Consider the following 16011-nt stretch of genomic DNA (forward strand, 5'->3'; position numbering starts at 1 on the left):
ATTTTCCATAACCTTTCATCTTAGGATATGTTTTCTTACTTAGGGAACAAACTGATTGCCATTGGGTTGGTTCATAGGGACTCAGTCTAGTGTTTCCAAGACTGAATCTTAACAGGAGCAGACAGCCTCATCTTTTTCCTAAGGAGGGCTTGGCTGGTTTGAACTACTGACCTCGTGGCTAGCTGCTCAATGACTCACCCACAGTGCCACCAGACCTCCTAATTTAGAGACTAGGGAGTCAATGTAAAACCTTGGGGGATTAAAAGCTAGCATCTTTACTGCATCTGCAATTTTATGAGTCACAAAGGTAAACACTGACTTTCCCTGTCACCTCCAAATAAATAACTAGCTAAATTTATTCTTACTGTAGTCCTTAGCTCAATACCCAGTAGGTGCTTGATTTCTGTTGCTGAAAAATCCCTTTCAGTGGCATTTGATGCTTTGTCTGCAGTGTTTCTGAAGCCTAGCTATATGCTCTGATTGTTGGTTTCCTTATCAAATTTCTCTCTTGTTGGTTTAAGCTTGCACATCTTCTTTGAGTGTTAACCAGAAGTTCTGAGTAACATCGCTCATCTTACCTAAACATGCCCACTCAATTCTAATTTTCTTTGGCTTCTTACAGAGGGAGTGCCTTTCTATTCACATTGGCCAAGCTGGCGTCCAGATTGGGGATGCTCTTTGGGAACTCTATTGCCTGGAGCATGGGATACAGCCGGATGGTGTCATTTGTGACAGGCCGATGGACCAATTGGAAAATGCTCAAACGGAGCATGTGGATGGATGGGATAGCTTCTTCTCTGAAACAAAAACTGGGAAATACGTGCCCAGAACTCTTCTCATGGACCTGGAACCAACTGCTGTAGGTAATGTAAATGTTGAATTCCAGCACCGAATCCGACCCCCAATCAAAATAGACGAGTATCAATGATAGGATTTGCGGATTAGAATAATCTGTCTGAATCAGATCATTTGGACCTTTTCCACATTTAGGACCAAGTCTAATGGTCATTGAGGGTGATTAACATAACCAAATGACAAACATCACCCCACATGATGAGACACTATCATCCTAATTTTTTCATATGCATCTATTCTAACAGAACACTGAAGCCTTCTCCTAGATTTGAGAGTTACTTGCTAGAGGCTGGCTGGCAGAGATTCTGAGTATTTGGCATTACTTATTTAGAAAGAGGCTGGGGCAGGAATAAGGAGAAGGACAGGATGAAGGGGGTGCACAAAGAATTTGGAGGGTTTAACAGGATATTGTTTTTTAATTTCTTAAGATGAGCTATGTAACACACACATATTTCTTTAAAAACAAACCAAATCCCTCCAGATTCCTTGTTCCTCAAACCTAAACAGTGGTTTAAAAAAGAAGGAGAAAAAGTAAAATTGGAACGGACTTGGAGTCTTTAGTGACAAATAGCTTGTTTCAAACAAACAAAAAAGAAAGAGTAAAATATTTGAAAATAATTCTAAAGAAGCAAGTATCCAAATAAATCTTCTAAAAGCAGACTTTGTAGAATCTTGCATAAAAATTCTTTAAGCGGAAGTAGAGAACTATTATATACAGAGAAGGAATCTTATTGACTTAAAAACTAGGGAGAAAGGTTCATTTGGGGTTGATACGATATGTTTTTAGTTGCCTTGTGACAAACTAGGAATGTTATTGTTTTAAATCACTGAATTTTAGACTTATAACACAGCAATAATGGCAAACCCATGCCAAAGGGAAAAGACTCCCCAGTCCTGCGTGATCCTCAGGGATCTTTTGGCGATCAGACCATGTTATCTTCAGGGCTTTCACTGGCTGTTTTTTTGGAGGTTAATTATCAAGCCTTTCATCCTAGTCTGTCTTAGTATGGAAGCTCTGCTAAAATTGGTTGAGCATCATAGCAATAGGCAAGCCTCTGCTGTTAGGTGGTGGAATCAACCCTACATTTCCCACATAGAAAGCACAATTTCTGCCAATGAACGACCAATATGCAGTTAATTATTGCTATGTCACAAGCCTAAAATTCAGTGGCCTAAAACAATAGCATGCCTCATTTGTTCAACAATATGAAATATGGGCAGGGCTCCGAGGGGCCCCTCTTCCTGCTTGCATGTGGTGTCAGCTAAAAAGACTCAAGAGGCAGGTAGAAGACTCACTTCCAAATTGGCTCACTCATACGACTGACAAGATGATGCTGTTTGTTGACTGATGACGGACCTAGCCCGGTGGGGGAGAGCCTTATTCCTTCCTGATATGATTCACACTACAGATTACTGGGCAGGATTCCAAGAGCAAACATTCCACGAGTACATGGCATGTTTATAACCTAGCCTTACAAGACAAATAGTCTCACGTCAGCGATTCTTATGGTTGAAGGGACAGGAATATAGACATCGTATCTGGGTGTGGGAATAGCAAGGTGCTAGAACACAAAGGATCCCGGGTAGTGTCGTGGGTTTTGCATTTTGACCCCACCAGCCACCCAAAGGGAGATAGATGGGGTCTTTCGCTCTAGTCAAGATTTACAGTCGCAGAATCCCAAAGGGACAGTTCTATTCTCACATGTAGGGTCACTCTGAGGTGGGATTGACTCAGTGGAAATAGGTAGAAGAACACAAAAGATGAAAAATGTTTTTGTGACCATCTTTGTTAGCTATTGCCTGTCCCTGTTAGATTGGAGCCCATTTCCTTATCAAAGCAAAGGCAGAATCAAGTAACAAATTGATGGAGAATGTAGGCTTGATGTTAATATGAATTAAAAGATTACAAAAGTTTAGTTAGAAGTTTAAAGTTAAGAATTATTGCAATGAAGATACCTAGTAGATACAGATTCAGTGTTACTCTATAAGATGTTGTGAAACAATAACATGTTATTTAGTACTAATAGCTTTAAGAGCATGTCTGACTAGTATGGAGGCTAAGAGAGGTTCTATTACACAACCTCCAATGTATTCTGACTTGAGTTATAAAGGCTCTAAGAGAATATGTGAGCTTTCATTTGTGAACATTTAGCTGGATTTAGGTGTTCCAGAAACCTAAGTAAGGTGGAGTAATCCCTGTGGGATTTGGTAAATAAAGTTGATGCAGCAATGTGAGACCCGCATCCTACAGTTTATTGCAGATATTTTCAACGTATGCCAATCCAAAGAAGCTAGGAAAATACGGGATTTAATTAAGGGTCATGGTCCAAGGTTGAGGGAATCAGAAATGAGATAAATGGGAGAAATTCCCTGGTTATCCAGAACACAGCCTAAATAAAGAGCCTTGACCTGCAGAGAAAGTACTCATTTTCTTCAGCAAATACAAAAGCTACATGTGTGTATCTAGATTAAGTCCTATTGTGGCATTCTATGTATATATCAAAAGATTTCAGGAAGTTCATGGGAAAATTTCATCCTACTTTAATGTCATTTTCCATGCATGTTTAAGCCCCTTTTATCTCCCCACCTCCCAAATATAAGGCAGGAGTCCTTTTTGTACAGTGGCAAAGAGTTTATCTGCTAACCAGAAGGTTAGTGGCTCAAACTCACCAACCTGCTCTTTGGGAGAAAGATGTGGCAGTCTGCACTTGCCCCCTCATTCACTATGGTAAGATTTTTTGTTCTGATGATGCCTGATACCTGGTCCCTTCGACACCTTGTGATCACACAGGCTGGTGTGCTTCTTCCATGTGGGCTTTTTTGCTTCTGAGCTAGGTGGCCGCTTGTTTACCTTCAAGCCTTTAAGACCCCAGACACTATATCTTTTGATAGCCGGGCACCATCAGCTTTCTTCGCCACATTTGCTTATACACGGAAGATGTTTTCTGGTTGTGGTTTTGTTTTTTGCTCTTTCTATGGTAAAGTATATTTAATATAGTATTTTTCATTTTAGATACTTATAAAGGTACATTTCAGGACATTAATTATATTCAAGTGTTGTGCAACCATCACTTCCATCTGTTATCAAAGTCCTTTTATCAGCTCAAACAGAAAGTCTGAAGCCATTAAACTATAACTTCTCTCTCAACCCAGCACCTGGTGATCTCTACCTTACTTTTTGTCTCTATGAATCTGCCTGTTCTGTAGAGTTAGAAACCAAAGAGAAGGAACACACTCAGCATATATCAAGCTGAAAGGACTGTAGGAAAAAATTCAAGCCTGAAGTTGAAATGTGGAAAGATTCTATGAGAAAAATATTGAATGATACAGGAAGCATCAGAAAAAGAAGGAAGGGATACACAGAGTCACTGTCCTAAAAAGAACTGGTTGACATTTAAGAAGTACCATTTGATCGAGAACCACTGTACTGAAGGAAGATGTTAACGCTACACCGAAGGCATTAGTGCAAAAGAAGGTCCCAGGAATTGATGGAATATTAATGGGAATGCTTCAACAGGCTGACAAAGCACAGGAAGCACTCACTCATCTATGCCAAGAAATTTGGAAGGTTGCTATCTGAAGAACCGATTGGAAAAGATCCTTGTTTGTACCCATTCCAAAGAACGGTGACTGAGCAAATGTGGAAACTATCAAGTCATATCATTAAAATCACATGAAAATAAAATTGTAATGAAACTCATTCAACAATGATTATGGCAGTTCAGGGAACTGCTAGAAATTCAAGTTGGATTCAGAAAAGGATGGACGTAGTAAGGAGATATCAATGCTGAAGTCAGATAGAGAGGATACCAGAAAGATGTCCCCTTGTGCTTTCTTGACTATGCAAAGGCGTCTGACTGTGTGGCTCATTCAAATAGTGGATCGCATTGAGAAGAATGGGAATTCCAGAATAATTCAAATCATACAAACAGAACAAGGGAATACTGAGGGGTTTAAAATCAGGATAGGGGTGCATCAGGGTTGTATCCTCTGACCATACTTACTCAATCTGTTTGCTGAGAAGCAATCTATCAGAGAAGCTGGACCATGTGAAGAAGAGCACAGCATTGGGTTTGGAGGAAGGCATACTGACAACCTGGGATATGCAGATGATACCACCTTACTTATTGAAAACCCAGAGGGGTTGAAGCCCTTGCTGATGACCCAGTCTTCAGTATGGATCGCAAGTCGCTATAAAGAAAACAAATATTCTCACAAATGGATCAATAGATGACATGATAATAAACAGAGGAAATATTGAAGTTGTGAAGAATCTTATCTTGCTTGGGCACACAATTCTCATGGAAGCAGCAGTCAAGAAATCAAATGACTTGTAGTTGTTTTTATTGTTGCTTGTTTTTTCTTTTACTTGAATGATTTTCTTTATATGAAATTCAGGATAGGTAAATCTATTGAGACAGCAACTAGATCAACAGTCTCTTAGAGTTATAACAGGAAAGGCTGGGGGAAATGGGAAGCTAATTATAAGGAATACAAGAATAAAGAATATGTTATAAATTAATTTGAGTGATGAATGCACAAGTCTAATAAACTTAAGTATTGAATTATGTGATAGGTGAATTACTTGTCAATAAAAACTGTTTAAAAATGAATCAAGTGAAGTATTGCATTAGGCAATATTTCCTTAAAATGTTGAAGAGCAAGGATGTTATTATGAAGAATAAGGTGCAATGTCGTGAGCCATAGTATTTTCAGTTGTCTCATATGCATGTGAGAGTTGGACATTGAAAAAGGAAGACTCCATGCATTTGAATTATGGTGCTGGCAAAGGATATTGAAGTTATGATGGAATGCCAGAAGGACAAACCAACCTATCTTGGATAAAATATAGCCTGAATACTCTTTAGAATTGAGGATGTCAAGATTTTGTCTCACATACTTTTGACCTGTTATCAGGAGAGACTAGTCCCTGGAAATAGATTTCGTGCTTGGTAAAATAGAGGACATTAAAAAAGAAGATGACTCAAAAAGAAAGAAGGATTGAGAAATTGGCAACAATATTGGGCTCAAACCTAATGGCTGTGTGGATGTCTCAGGATCAGGTAGTGTTTCCTTCTGGTGGACACAGGATGTGGCAGTTACATAACCCCCTATTAACATGAGCGAAGTGGTGGAGCCTAGCCTGTCAATCAGGTCCTAGCCAACGATGTCTCTGGGTGGATTTGGTCTTCTCCTGAGGATTCTGGGAACTTCTGTCTTCCTCCCTGGTGTCAGGACACACACACCCACTGCTTCGTCTTCCTGCTGACAAGACACATGGATTCACACTGATCCCAGCCAGAGGCCTGAAGCTGGAGGAGCCATCTGGAGACCTACGCCAGCACTGAAGTGATTCCACTACCATTGGATCCAGAAGACTTCCTGAGTCTTCATCACTGCATGTATTGCATGGGTCTGAAGAGGAATTTATAGACTGCTGTCAGACATATGGGCTAATGTCAGACTTATGGACTTGATCTGGACTGGGCTGTGATGTTTTCTTAATATACAATTACCCTTTGATATAAAGCTCTCTCTTATACACATATGAGTGTCTCTGGATTAGTTTCTCTAGTCAACCCAGACTAACACATAAGGTCACTATGAATCAGAACCAACTTGCTGGTACCTAACAACAACAACAACTCGTTTAGGTACGTGCAATCGGGCCATATCTGTCATTTTGTATCTGGCTTATTTCACTTAGCATAGCGTTTTCAAGTTCCACGCGTTTAGATACATCACAATTTCATTTCGTTTTAATGACTGAGTAATATCCCTCTCAGTTTATTTTATACCACAATTTGTTTATCCATTAATCTGTTGATGGACACTTGGATTGTTCTGCTATTTTGCCTACTGTGAACAATGCTGTCATAAACTTTGATATATTGGTATCTGTCTGAGTCCCTATTTTCAGATTTATTGTATAAACGATACCTAGGAATGGAATTGAAGGATCATTGGTAATGTTATCTTTTACTTTTTAAGGAGCTGCCAAAGTGTTTTTCATAAATATACTATCATTTTATATCCTGCTAGTGATGGAGAAGTATTCCAATTTTCCACTCATCACCAATACTTACTATATATTTTTTATTTATTTTAAAATATTATTATATCCATTTTAGTAAGTGTGAGGAGATATCTCATTGTGGTTTGGGCTGACATTTCCCTAATGATTAATGATGTTGAACCTCTTTTCATGGGCTTATGGGCCATTTGTTTATATCCTTTGGAAAAATGTCTAGTCTAACCCTCTGTCCGTTTTTTAATTGAGCTGTTAATCTCTTTAGTGTTTTAACTGCATTTTAAAAGCAGAATTCAGTCGAACATATTTGTAGTCAGAATTGAGAGAAAAAAGGTGGTTTTAGGGGAAGTTAAAGCGAGGGTTACCCAGAACACAAACACTGGGAGCTTGGGTAATTTTTCTCCCTGCGTTCTCTTTCTTCCCTGAGGTAGAAAACCATAAGGTTAAGAGCATCTCTATACACTGGCACAGATAGGAACTGGAAACACAGGGAATCCAGGACAGATGATCCCTTCAGGACCAGTGGTGAGAGTGGCGATGCCTGGAGGGTAGAGGGAAGGTGAGGGAGAAAGGGGGAACTGATTACAAGGATCTACATACAACCTCCTCCCTGGGGGACGAACAGCAGAGAAGTGGGCAAAGGGAGATGTCAGATGTTGTAAGATATGAAGAAATTATAATAATTTATAAATTAACAAGGGTTCATGGGGGAGAGGAGAGCGGGGAGGGAGGGGGAAAATGAGGAGCTGATACCAAGGGCTCAAGTAGAAAGCAAATGTGTTTTTTTTTAAATCATTTTTTGGGGCTCATACAACTCATCACAATCCATACATGCATCAATTGTATGACGCACATTTGTACATTTGTTACCCTCATCATTTTCAAAACACCCGCTCTCCAGGTAAGCCCCTGGCAATAGCTCCTCACTTTTCCTCTTCCCTCCCCGCTTCCCCTCCTTCATGAGCCCTTGATAATTTATAAATTATTATTTTGTCATATCTTACACTGTCCAACGTCTCCCTTCACCCAGTTTTCTGTTGTCCGTCCCCCAGGGAGGAGGTTGTATGTAGATCCCTGTAATCGGTTCCCCCTCTCTACCCGACCCTCCCTCTACCCTCCCGGTATCGCTACTCTCATCACTGGTCCTGAAGGGATCATCTGTCCTGGATTCCCTGTGTTTCCAGTTCCTATCTGTACCAGTGTACATCCTCCGATCCAGTCAGATTTGTAAGGTAGAAGTGGGATCATGATAGTTGGTGGGGAGGAAGCATTTAGGAACTAGAGGAGAGTCGTATGTTTCATCGTTGCTACATTGCACCCTGACTGGCTCTTCTCCTCCCTAAAACCCCTCTGTAAGGGGATGTGCAGTTGCCTACAGATGGCTTTGGATCCCCACTCCATGCTTCCCCTCATTCACAATATGATTTTTGTTCTTTGATGCCCGATACCTCACACGCTCGACACCTTGTGATTACACAGGCTGGTGAGCTTCTTCCATGTGGGCTTTGTTGCTTCTGAGCTAGATGGCCACTTGTTTACCTTCAAGTCTTTAAGACCCTAGATGCTATTATCTTTTGATAGCCGGGCCCCATCAGCTTTCTTCACCACGTTTGCTTATGTACCTGTAAGCAAATGTTTTGAGAATGATGAGGGAAACAAATGTACAAAAGTGCTTGACACAATGGATGGAAGTATGGATTATGACAAGCATTGTATGAGCCCCCAATAAAATGATTTATAAAAGAAAAAGAAAAAAATCCAACAACATATTTGAAAAATAAAGTACCAATAATACCAATAGGGGAACAAAAGAGCCCTTCATTCAGGACTCTTGTGATCGAAACAATGGTGTGTGAGAACTTGAAGAAGAGAGAAAAAGCAGAGAACCATTATTTTAAGAAATGAAACAGAGCCTAACAAGGAAGAATGAGAGGTCTGCAGATTGTGAGTTTGAAGGGACCTAGAGAGCCATTTCCTGTCTTCAATACCAGCCTGGTATTGAATACTTGGTCAGCTTGCATATGGGTAGGGAAGGTCAGCAGGGCTCCAGGCTAGCACCAAGAGTGTGGCTCTGAGCAGGGAGTCAGCCTGGATGCACAAAAAAATGAAATCAATTTTGGTGCTGAGGATGTGGAGAGGCTGATGGATACAAAGCTATTCTGAGAAAGAGTTTAATATAATTCAATAAAGATTTATTTCAGTAAGCTGGTGGGAGCATCGAAGGGCATAAATACTGATTACTGCCCTTGACAATAAAGGCTACTATTCGTTAGCTGAGGAACTATGTGAATATTTTCTTTAATTGTATCAAGGACTCTGTCAGTTAGTTTATTTTTTTCCCCCTCATTTTATAGATGAGGAAGCTGTCTTGGAGAGATTAAGAAATTTGTCTACGATCCTGAGTTGCAGAGAATAGAACTAGGCTTAAGTCTAAATTTGTCTTCTATCTTAATCTGGGTTCTCCAGAGGAGCTAAACCAGTGAAGCATATATAAATATGTGCATAAACAAATTTGCTTCAAAGGAATGGCTCACTCAGTTGAGGGATTGGCAAATCCCAAATAGGTGGGTCAGACAAGAGGCTGAAGACCTGCTGGGTCATGTGGTTGCAGGAGTTAACTCCTACAAATAGGCAGGTCAGCCTCTGCCTGCCTTCCAAGGTTGTGGGGAGTTGGCGAATCCAAAATCTTCAGGTTAGGTGGCAGATTAGAGACTTCTTCAGGCCTCTATATTGAGGTCCGGGGCCAGAGCTGCTGAGTGCCATTGAAGGTGACCAGGAGAATGAAGAGTGGAGAAAAAGAACAACCTTTTTGGAACATCTGTTTGTACATTGAACACAGGCTACATCCTCGAGGAAGTTCCCTGTTCAATGGATTGACTCCTCATACCATATCACATCATGAAATGGAAAGTGATTACATCATGTCCATCAAACCACTGAGAAGTATGTCCTGGCCAGATTGGCACATAACTTAAGCTGTCACACATTCCTATAAAAGTGCTTTTAATCACCACTAGATGATGTCATTTCTCTGTTAGAAGAGCCTATAATCCAAAAAGTATGAGAGAAATGTAAATAAGTATAACAACAATATTAAGTTAAATTGCCAATGTCTGACCTGAACAAATATCAATTTCATGTGGTTCAACCTAATAATAATACCAACAATCATTGTTATTATTTGTACTAGGTGCAGAAAGGGCAAGGAGGAAGCATATATGACTAGCTCTGGAATTAACCCAAATCTGTTTTTCATGAGCAAATAGCATTTTCAATTTCACAGAGGTATGAAGGCACGCAGCAAGTCTAGCGAATTCCATGTGGTTAGAATTTAGGATCCGCGTAGCGGAGCAATGGAAGATGAGGCTGGAAAGATTGTTAAGGGCAGGGTCAAGGGCATAGCCAAAGGATATAAGGAGATTGTAATCAGAGTAAGGAGTTTGCAAGTTTTAGCTTTTGGAGGTAAAATAGTCCTGAGTGATGATAATTCAAGTGAAGTGGAGTTAAATGACATTGTCGTTAAGAAAGTTACGGAGCCGCTGGATGAAAATAGGGAAAGGCCATTGAAATCCATAGATGTTGGTTGAGAACGTTTGGTTAGGTATGCAGTTTTCTGAGAAAGACCCAGAAAGTTAAAAGGATGGGATTGGTGTCTTGTTCCCTGAATTTGAGTCACGTGGGCCTTTGAGTTTGTCACATCTTCAATAAAGACTCTTTCAAAACATGCCAATCATTAAGATTTACACATGTTCCTCAATAGTAGCCAGCTGGTTATTCTGTAAATAGAAACACTTGCCTTAAAATATCAAAGTGCTGTAGAGTATATGGTTGAAAAGCATATTTTATATATATATATATATATATATATATATATATATATATATATGAAATGATATCTTTTCTGAATTTGTTGTTTTTGTTCTTGGGGACCGTTGCGTTAATTGCAACTCATGCTAATGCCATGTGACTTAGCTTTCTCCCACAGAGCTGCTGAGGGACACTGGACACTAAGGAAACTTTTCATTAGCAGTCAAGTGCTTAATCCTTTGCACCACCAGGGTGAAGTGCTCCTTCCCCCCCCCTAGTGTCTGAACAGTTAATTCAGCAGTGTACATTTTATTCCTTTACCTCAACATTTGGGGGAAAGATGAGGGCCAGGATCAAAGGCGACCAGATTTAAAACACTGACCTTTCATTCTCTACAGATGGGATTCGTACAGGGAAGTACCGTTCACTCTTCCACCCAGAGCACCTTGTTAGTGGAAAGGAGGATGCTGCAAACAACTATGCCCGGGGCCACCACTCTATGGGGCCAGAGATCATCGACATGGTGTTAGAGAAGATCCGAAAGCTGGTAAGTAGCTTTCTTCCCTGTAGATGGGGTCATGCTTGGGGAGCTTCTGCTTCATACTGGGACTCCTCCCAAGGATCACCAACATAACTCACCACCAAAGGGGGTCCTGCTGATGCAATGGTTAGGCTGGCAGTTGGAGCCCATCCAGCAGCTCTACAGGAAAAAGACATGGGGATTTGCTTCCATAGCGATTACAGCCTGGAAAACCTTACGGAGCAGTTCTACTCTGTCACGTGAGGTCACTGTGAGCAGAATTGACTCGAGGACACCTGCCCTGTTTCCCTGAAAGTAAGACATACCCCCAAAATAAGATCTACTTACAGTTTTGCCTCTCGCCGAAATAGAAGGCATCCCCTGAAAATAAGGCCTCTCCGAAAATAAGACCCCCCAAAGCTACCGTAACTCTGGACTCTGGACCGTAGTGGTGGGCACACACAGTTGGCCGTGGTGCAGCCGGAGCACAGGGGAAGTTCAAGGTCTCTTTTAATAAAACAAACAATAAATGTGTACCATATTCTTCTTCATGGAAAAATAAGACATCCCCTGAAAATAAGACCTAGCGCTTCTTTGGGAGCAAAACTTAATATAAGACACTGTTCTGGGCCTAATATATGTATAAAATTACTAGCAATCTGGTTTTGTCTCTCTAGAGAACCCTGTCTAACACAGACACTGTCTTATTTTGGGGGAAACAGGGTAGTAACAGCAACGACCCACCACCACATCGGTTCCACCCAGTCTGTCACCTTGGACTATCTCAGTGATACCCATGGATGACATTCCCAGAGCCCTAAACTCAGCGTTGTTTACCCTTCATTGTGCAGGAAAGGGAAGGAGCCTTTATACTTGCTGTGTAGCCTCTCCCCTAATCCCCCGACACCGGTCTCCTAATGCAGAGTTATCAGATGCCCATGGGTGTCCAAGCATCCCAAAATGTATCATTTTCAAATAGCAAGCCTCATTTGAAAAGTCACAGGAGGCACACCCTACCTGGAGAGCAGCCCCTCCACTTAAAACCAAAGCCCAAAGTTGCTGTTGAGTCATTTCCAACCCAGCGTGACCTCATGTGTGACAGAGCAAATCATGCTCCATTAAGTGCCGATGGCTGTGATCTCTAAGAAGCAGATCATCCGCTCTCTCTCCCAGCCCATTCTTCTTTGAAGGCCATAATCAATGGACTCCTATGTCTAAGAAGGATTTTTATGCTTGGCATGATCATTAGGAAACACAGAACCTTTTACACCAGCACAGAAGATCGGGTGCAGAAATGAGAGGCATTTAGTGAAGGAAAAAGTGATTTTCCTAGTCACATGGTGGATTTTTTTCTGGATAAAAGGTTTTGCTTTAGCGCATATGCAGATACATTCATGGAGGACAGTGAAAGGCAGTTAGTTGTGTGTCCTTTGCTTATAGTGAAATTCTTAGGCACTGAATGAACTCTAGAATTCAGCTACTTTTCAGAGTAGATCTGTTTGTTTAACAATGGTAAACCAATCCTTTCTGAAAAGTTTTTTTTGAGAAGGTGGTGGGGAGGTAGGGGGCAGTGTGGGACTGGTTGTATCCTACCATCATAATGATTCTTTCTGGACTTATTTGCCTGTGTTCTCACATCCCATTGACCTCTCCCAGGTAGAGCAGTGCACTGGACTTCAAGGATTTTTGATTTTCCGAAGCTTTGGAGGAGGCACTGGGTCCGGATTCACATCTCTCCTAATGGAGCGACTCTCGGTCGAATATAACAGGAAGACTAAGTTGGAGTTCTCAGTCTACCCAGCCCCCAGGATCTCCACTGCTATAGTTGAGCCCTACAACTCCATCCTCACCACGCATGCTACCATTGAGCACTCAGACTGCGCCTTCCTAGTGGACAATGAGGCCATCTATGACATCTGCCAGCGTAAGCTTGGCGTGGAACGCCCTTCCTATGCCAGTATCAACAGGCTCATCAGTCAGGCGGTATCTTCTATTACTGCTTCCCTACGGTTTAAAGGATCCTTGAATGTGGACCTAATTGAGTTCCAGACCAACCTAGTACCTTTTCCAAGAATACATTTCCCCATGACGACCTACGCGCCCATCATCTCTGCTGAGCAGGTGCACCATGAGCAGTTCTCTGTGCCAGATATCACTGCTGCTTGCTTTGAGTCCTCCAACCAGCTGGTCAAATGTGACCCTCGGCTTGGGAAGTACATGGCCTGCTGCCTGCTGTACCGAGGAGATGTGGTCCCTAAGGATGTAAATGCGGCCATCGCAGCCCTGAAGTCAAGGAACTCTATCCAGTTTGTAGACTGGTGTCCAACCGGCTTCAAGGTGGGCATCAGCCATCAGCCTCCCACTATGGTACCAGGAGGGGACCTGGCGAGGGTCCAGCAGGCTGTCTGCGTGCTGAGCAACACTACGGCAATTGCAGAGGCCTGGGCCCGCCTGGACCACAAATTTGATCTCATGTATGCAAAGCGGGCCTTTGTGCATTGGTACATTAAGGAAGGCATGGATGAAGGGGAATTCATAGAGGCCAGGGAAGATTTGGCAGTCCTGGAGAAGGACTATGAGGAAATCGGGCAAAATGTTTGATGGAAGCATGACTAAAAGAAATGCATTGGAAGTTAAAAGGTACTTTCTTTAGGATCCATTATACATGAAATAAAGTTCCGTGTATTTAACAAGGGGGGTGGTGGGGAGGGACATTCAGGCAAGACCCTAATTCCCACACAAAGTTAAATTGGCCAATATCTTTCATTGTCAGGCTAATTCAACCTGTGCTTTTTAAGGGTTGTGTTAGGCAGGGTTCTCTAGAGAAGCAAAACCAGGACACTTATGATTAGATAGTTAGATAGATAGATAGATAGATAGATAGATAGATAGATAGATAGATAGATAGATAGATAGATTTATGCAGCAAGAAGACATATAATTGCTAATTAGTCTACACATCAGTACAGAGGTTTCAGTTCAACTCACTTTTATGGAGCAGTTAATATATTGGAAGTCCTTCAACTCACTTGAGCTGCCGGGTCCAAGGTCAAGGAAAAAGATAGTGGAGTCCTCCCTTGGGCATGGCAAGCAGAGCTTGCCCACAGGCAGCCAGCAGCAGGGTGGGTCAGCAACAGTAAGTAGCTCAAGAGCTTAGTGAAACAGGTCCAGATGATATATCACACTGAAGCAATGAAAGGTAACAAGATCCACCAGTCTCAAGTTCAAGTGATATACATACCAGCAGCATGGGGCGAATCAGTTCTCAAAGGAGGCTCAAGCTCTAGTGACACACGATCCACTGGTTGGCTTGGCCTACAGGTAATGTAGCACACAGGTTGAGGCAGAGAACTAGCTGAAGCAACAGAATGCTGGTCCAATCACCGGAGAGCAAGAGGGATGGGGGGCAGGCCTTGCAGAGCCATTTATCTCTCTGCCCTTCAAACAAACTGTGCCCTGATTAATTTCACATGTTCCTATCGGCCAGGTGGGCACAATAAACCTAACTATCTCAGTCCACCACTTGACAACTTAGCACCTGTACATAATTCTTTACCATATATAATTTCCAGATATTAATGAAATCACATTTATACCTAATATCATACGTGTATCATACATATAAATGAAAACACACGGAATGTATTTGTATCTAATATATTCATGAAAAAAGGAAAGATATTTTAAAAGTACACATAAAGAAGAAATAGTGACAATTACAAATCTTGGTCTTGCAACTGATCATGTGGCCATAGAACCCAATCATGACCAGATGTCTAATGACCCAGAGCCCTCAGGAATGAAGGTCAGGGTCACCCCACCAGGCAAAGAACCATGGCCAGCCAACGGGTTGACGGAGGACAAAGGTAATACAGAATGGATAGTAGGAGAAGGTTCCATTTCTTTCCAATTAATGCCCTTACTTTAATATCAGACACTGTTACAGATCTATAATCCAGCTGAGACTAATTCAGCTACTTGTCAGATGAGACTCTGGATTTGGTTTTCAGCATTGTCGGCTCTATTACTAAGGGAGAGAAAGCTCTCCTTTGTAGTGCATGCAGAAGCTTTTAGGTGTTTTATTTGGCACTTGAGATGGGATTCCAAGGTTTTGAGACCCTCCCTTCCTTGATCACATTTTCCATCATGAGGAGAAGCAGCCAACCAACGTCCCTGTACTTCTGATCCCTACTAAACTGCTGAAAAAGATCAAACACACGATCACTCAGAGCCTCATTTTACCAGCACTTCCTCTATCGGTGGTGATATTGTGGATATTAATCACTTCACACCATGGATTAACACCATTCTGTCCAGCAATAGTGCCAGACTTATCCATACTTTCCAGGGGTAGAGGCAACATTCTCAGTAGTGTTAGGCCTGATCAGGCTGGAGAACCAATTCAGGAAACCCATATTTATGACCTTGTTTCTCTGGAAGCACTCTTGGTACCTATTGTACTAGACAGGGTTTTCTAGAGAAACAAAACCAGAATGTATATGAAGAAGGAATGTAATAGACAATTAGCCAACATAGCAGTAGAGAAGGCTCGGTTCAACTCACTTCCATGAAATAGTTAATACACTGAAGGTCTTTATCTCACTCAGGCTGCTTGGTCCAAGGTCAAGGAAGCAGACAGCTGAGATGGCCTCCGGCAATATAAGCAAGGCGGGGCAGCAACAGCAGGAAGATGATAAGTTGAGGTGGAATCAAAGACCAATAGCTCAGAAGCAAAGTGGAGCTGTCCCAGTTCATCCTCAAGAGTCATGGTGAAGCAGGTCTCCATGCAACCTCAAGC

The 16011-nt window shown here is 41.8% G+C and overlaps 1 protein-coding gene across 1 annotated transcript; it reads left to right on the plus strand.

Annotated features, from left to right (window-relative positions):
• The first annotated feature begins 724 nt into the window (after window positions 1-724).
• On the plus strand, window positions 725-13814 carry LOC142451728 (tubulin alpha chain-like 3). Its single transcript, XM_075553407.1, has 3 exons — window positions 725-863; window positions 11092-11240; window positions 12870-13814. Exons 1-3 carry the CDS (start codon window positions 740-742, stop codon window positions 13812-13814), a joined length of 1218 nt encoding a protein of 405 aa, XP_075409522.1. The 5' UTR covers window positions 725-739.
• The last annotated feature ends 2197 nt before the right edge of the window (window positions 13815-16011 follow it).

This window comes from Tenrec ecaudatus, chromosome 6 (genome assembly GCF_050624435.1).
Source record: "Tenrec ecaudatus isolate mTenEca1 chromosome 6, mTenEca1.hap1, whole genome shotgun sequence".
NCBI lineage: Eukaryota > Metazoa > Chordata > Mammalia > Afrosoricida > Tenrecidae > Tenrec > Tenrec ecaudatus.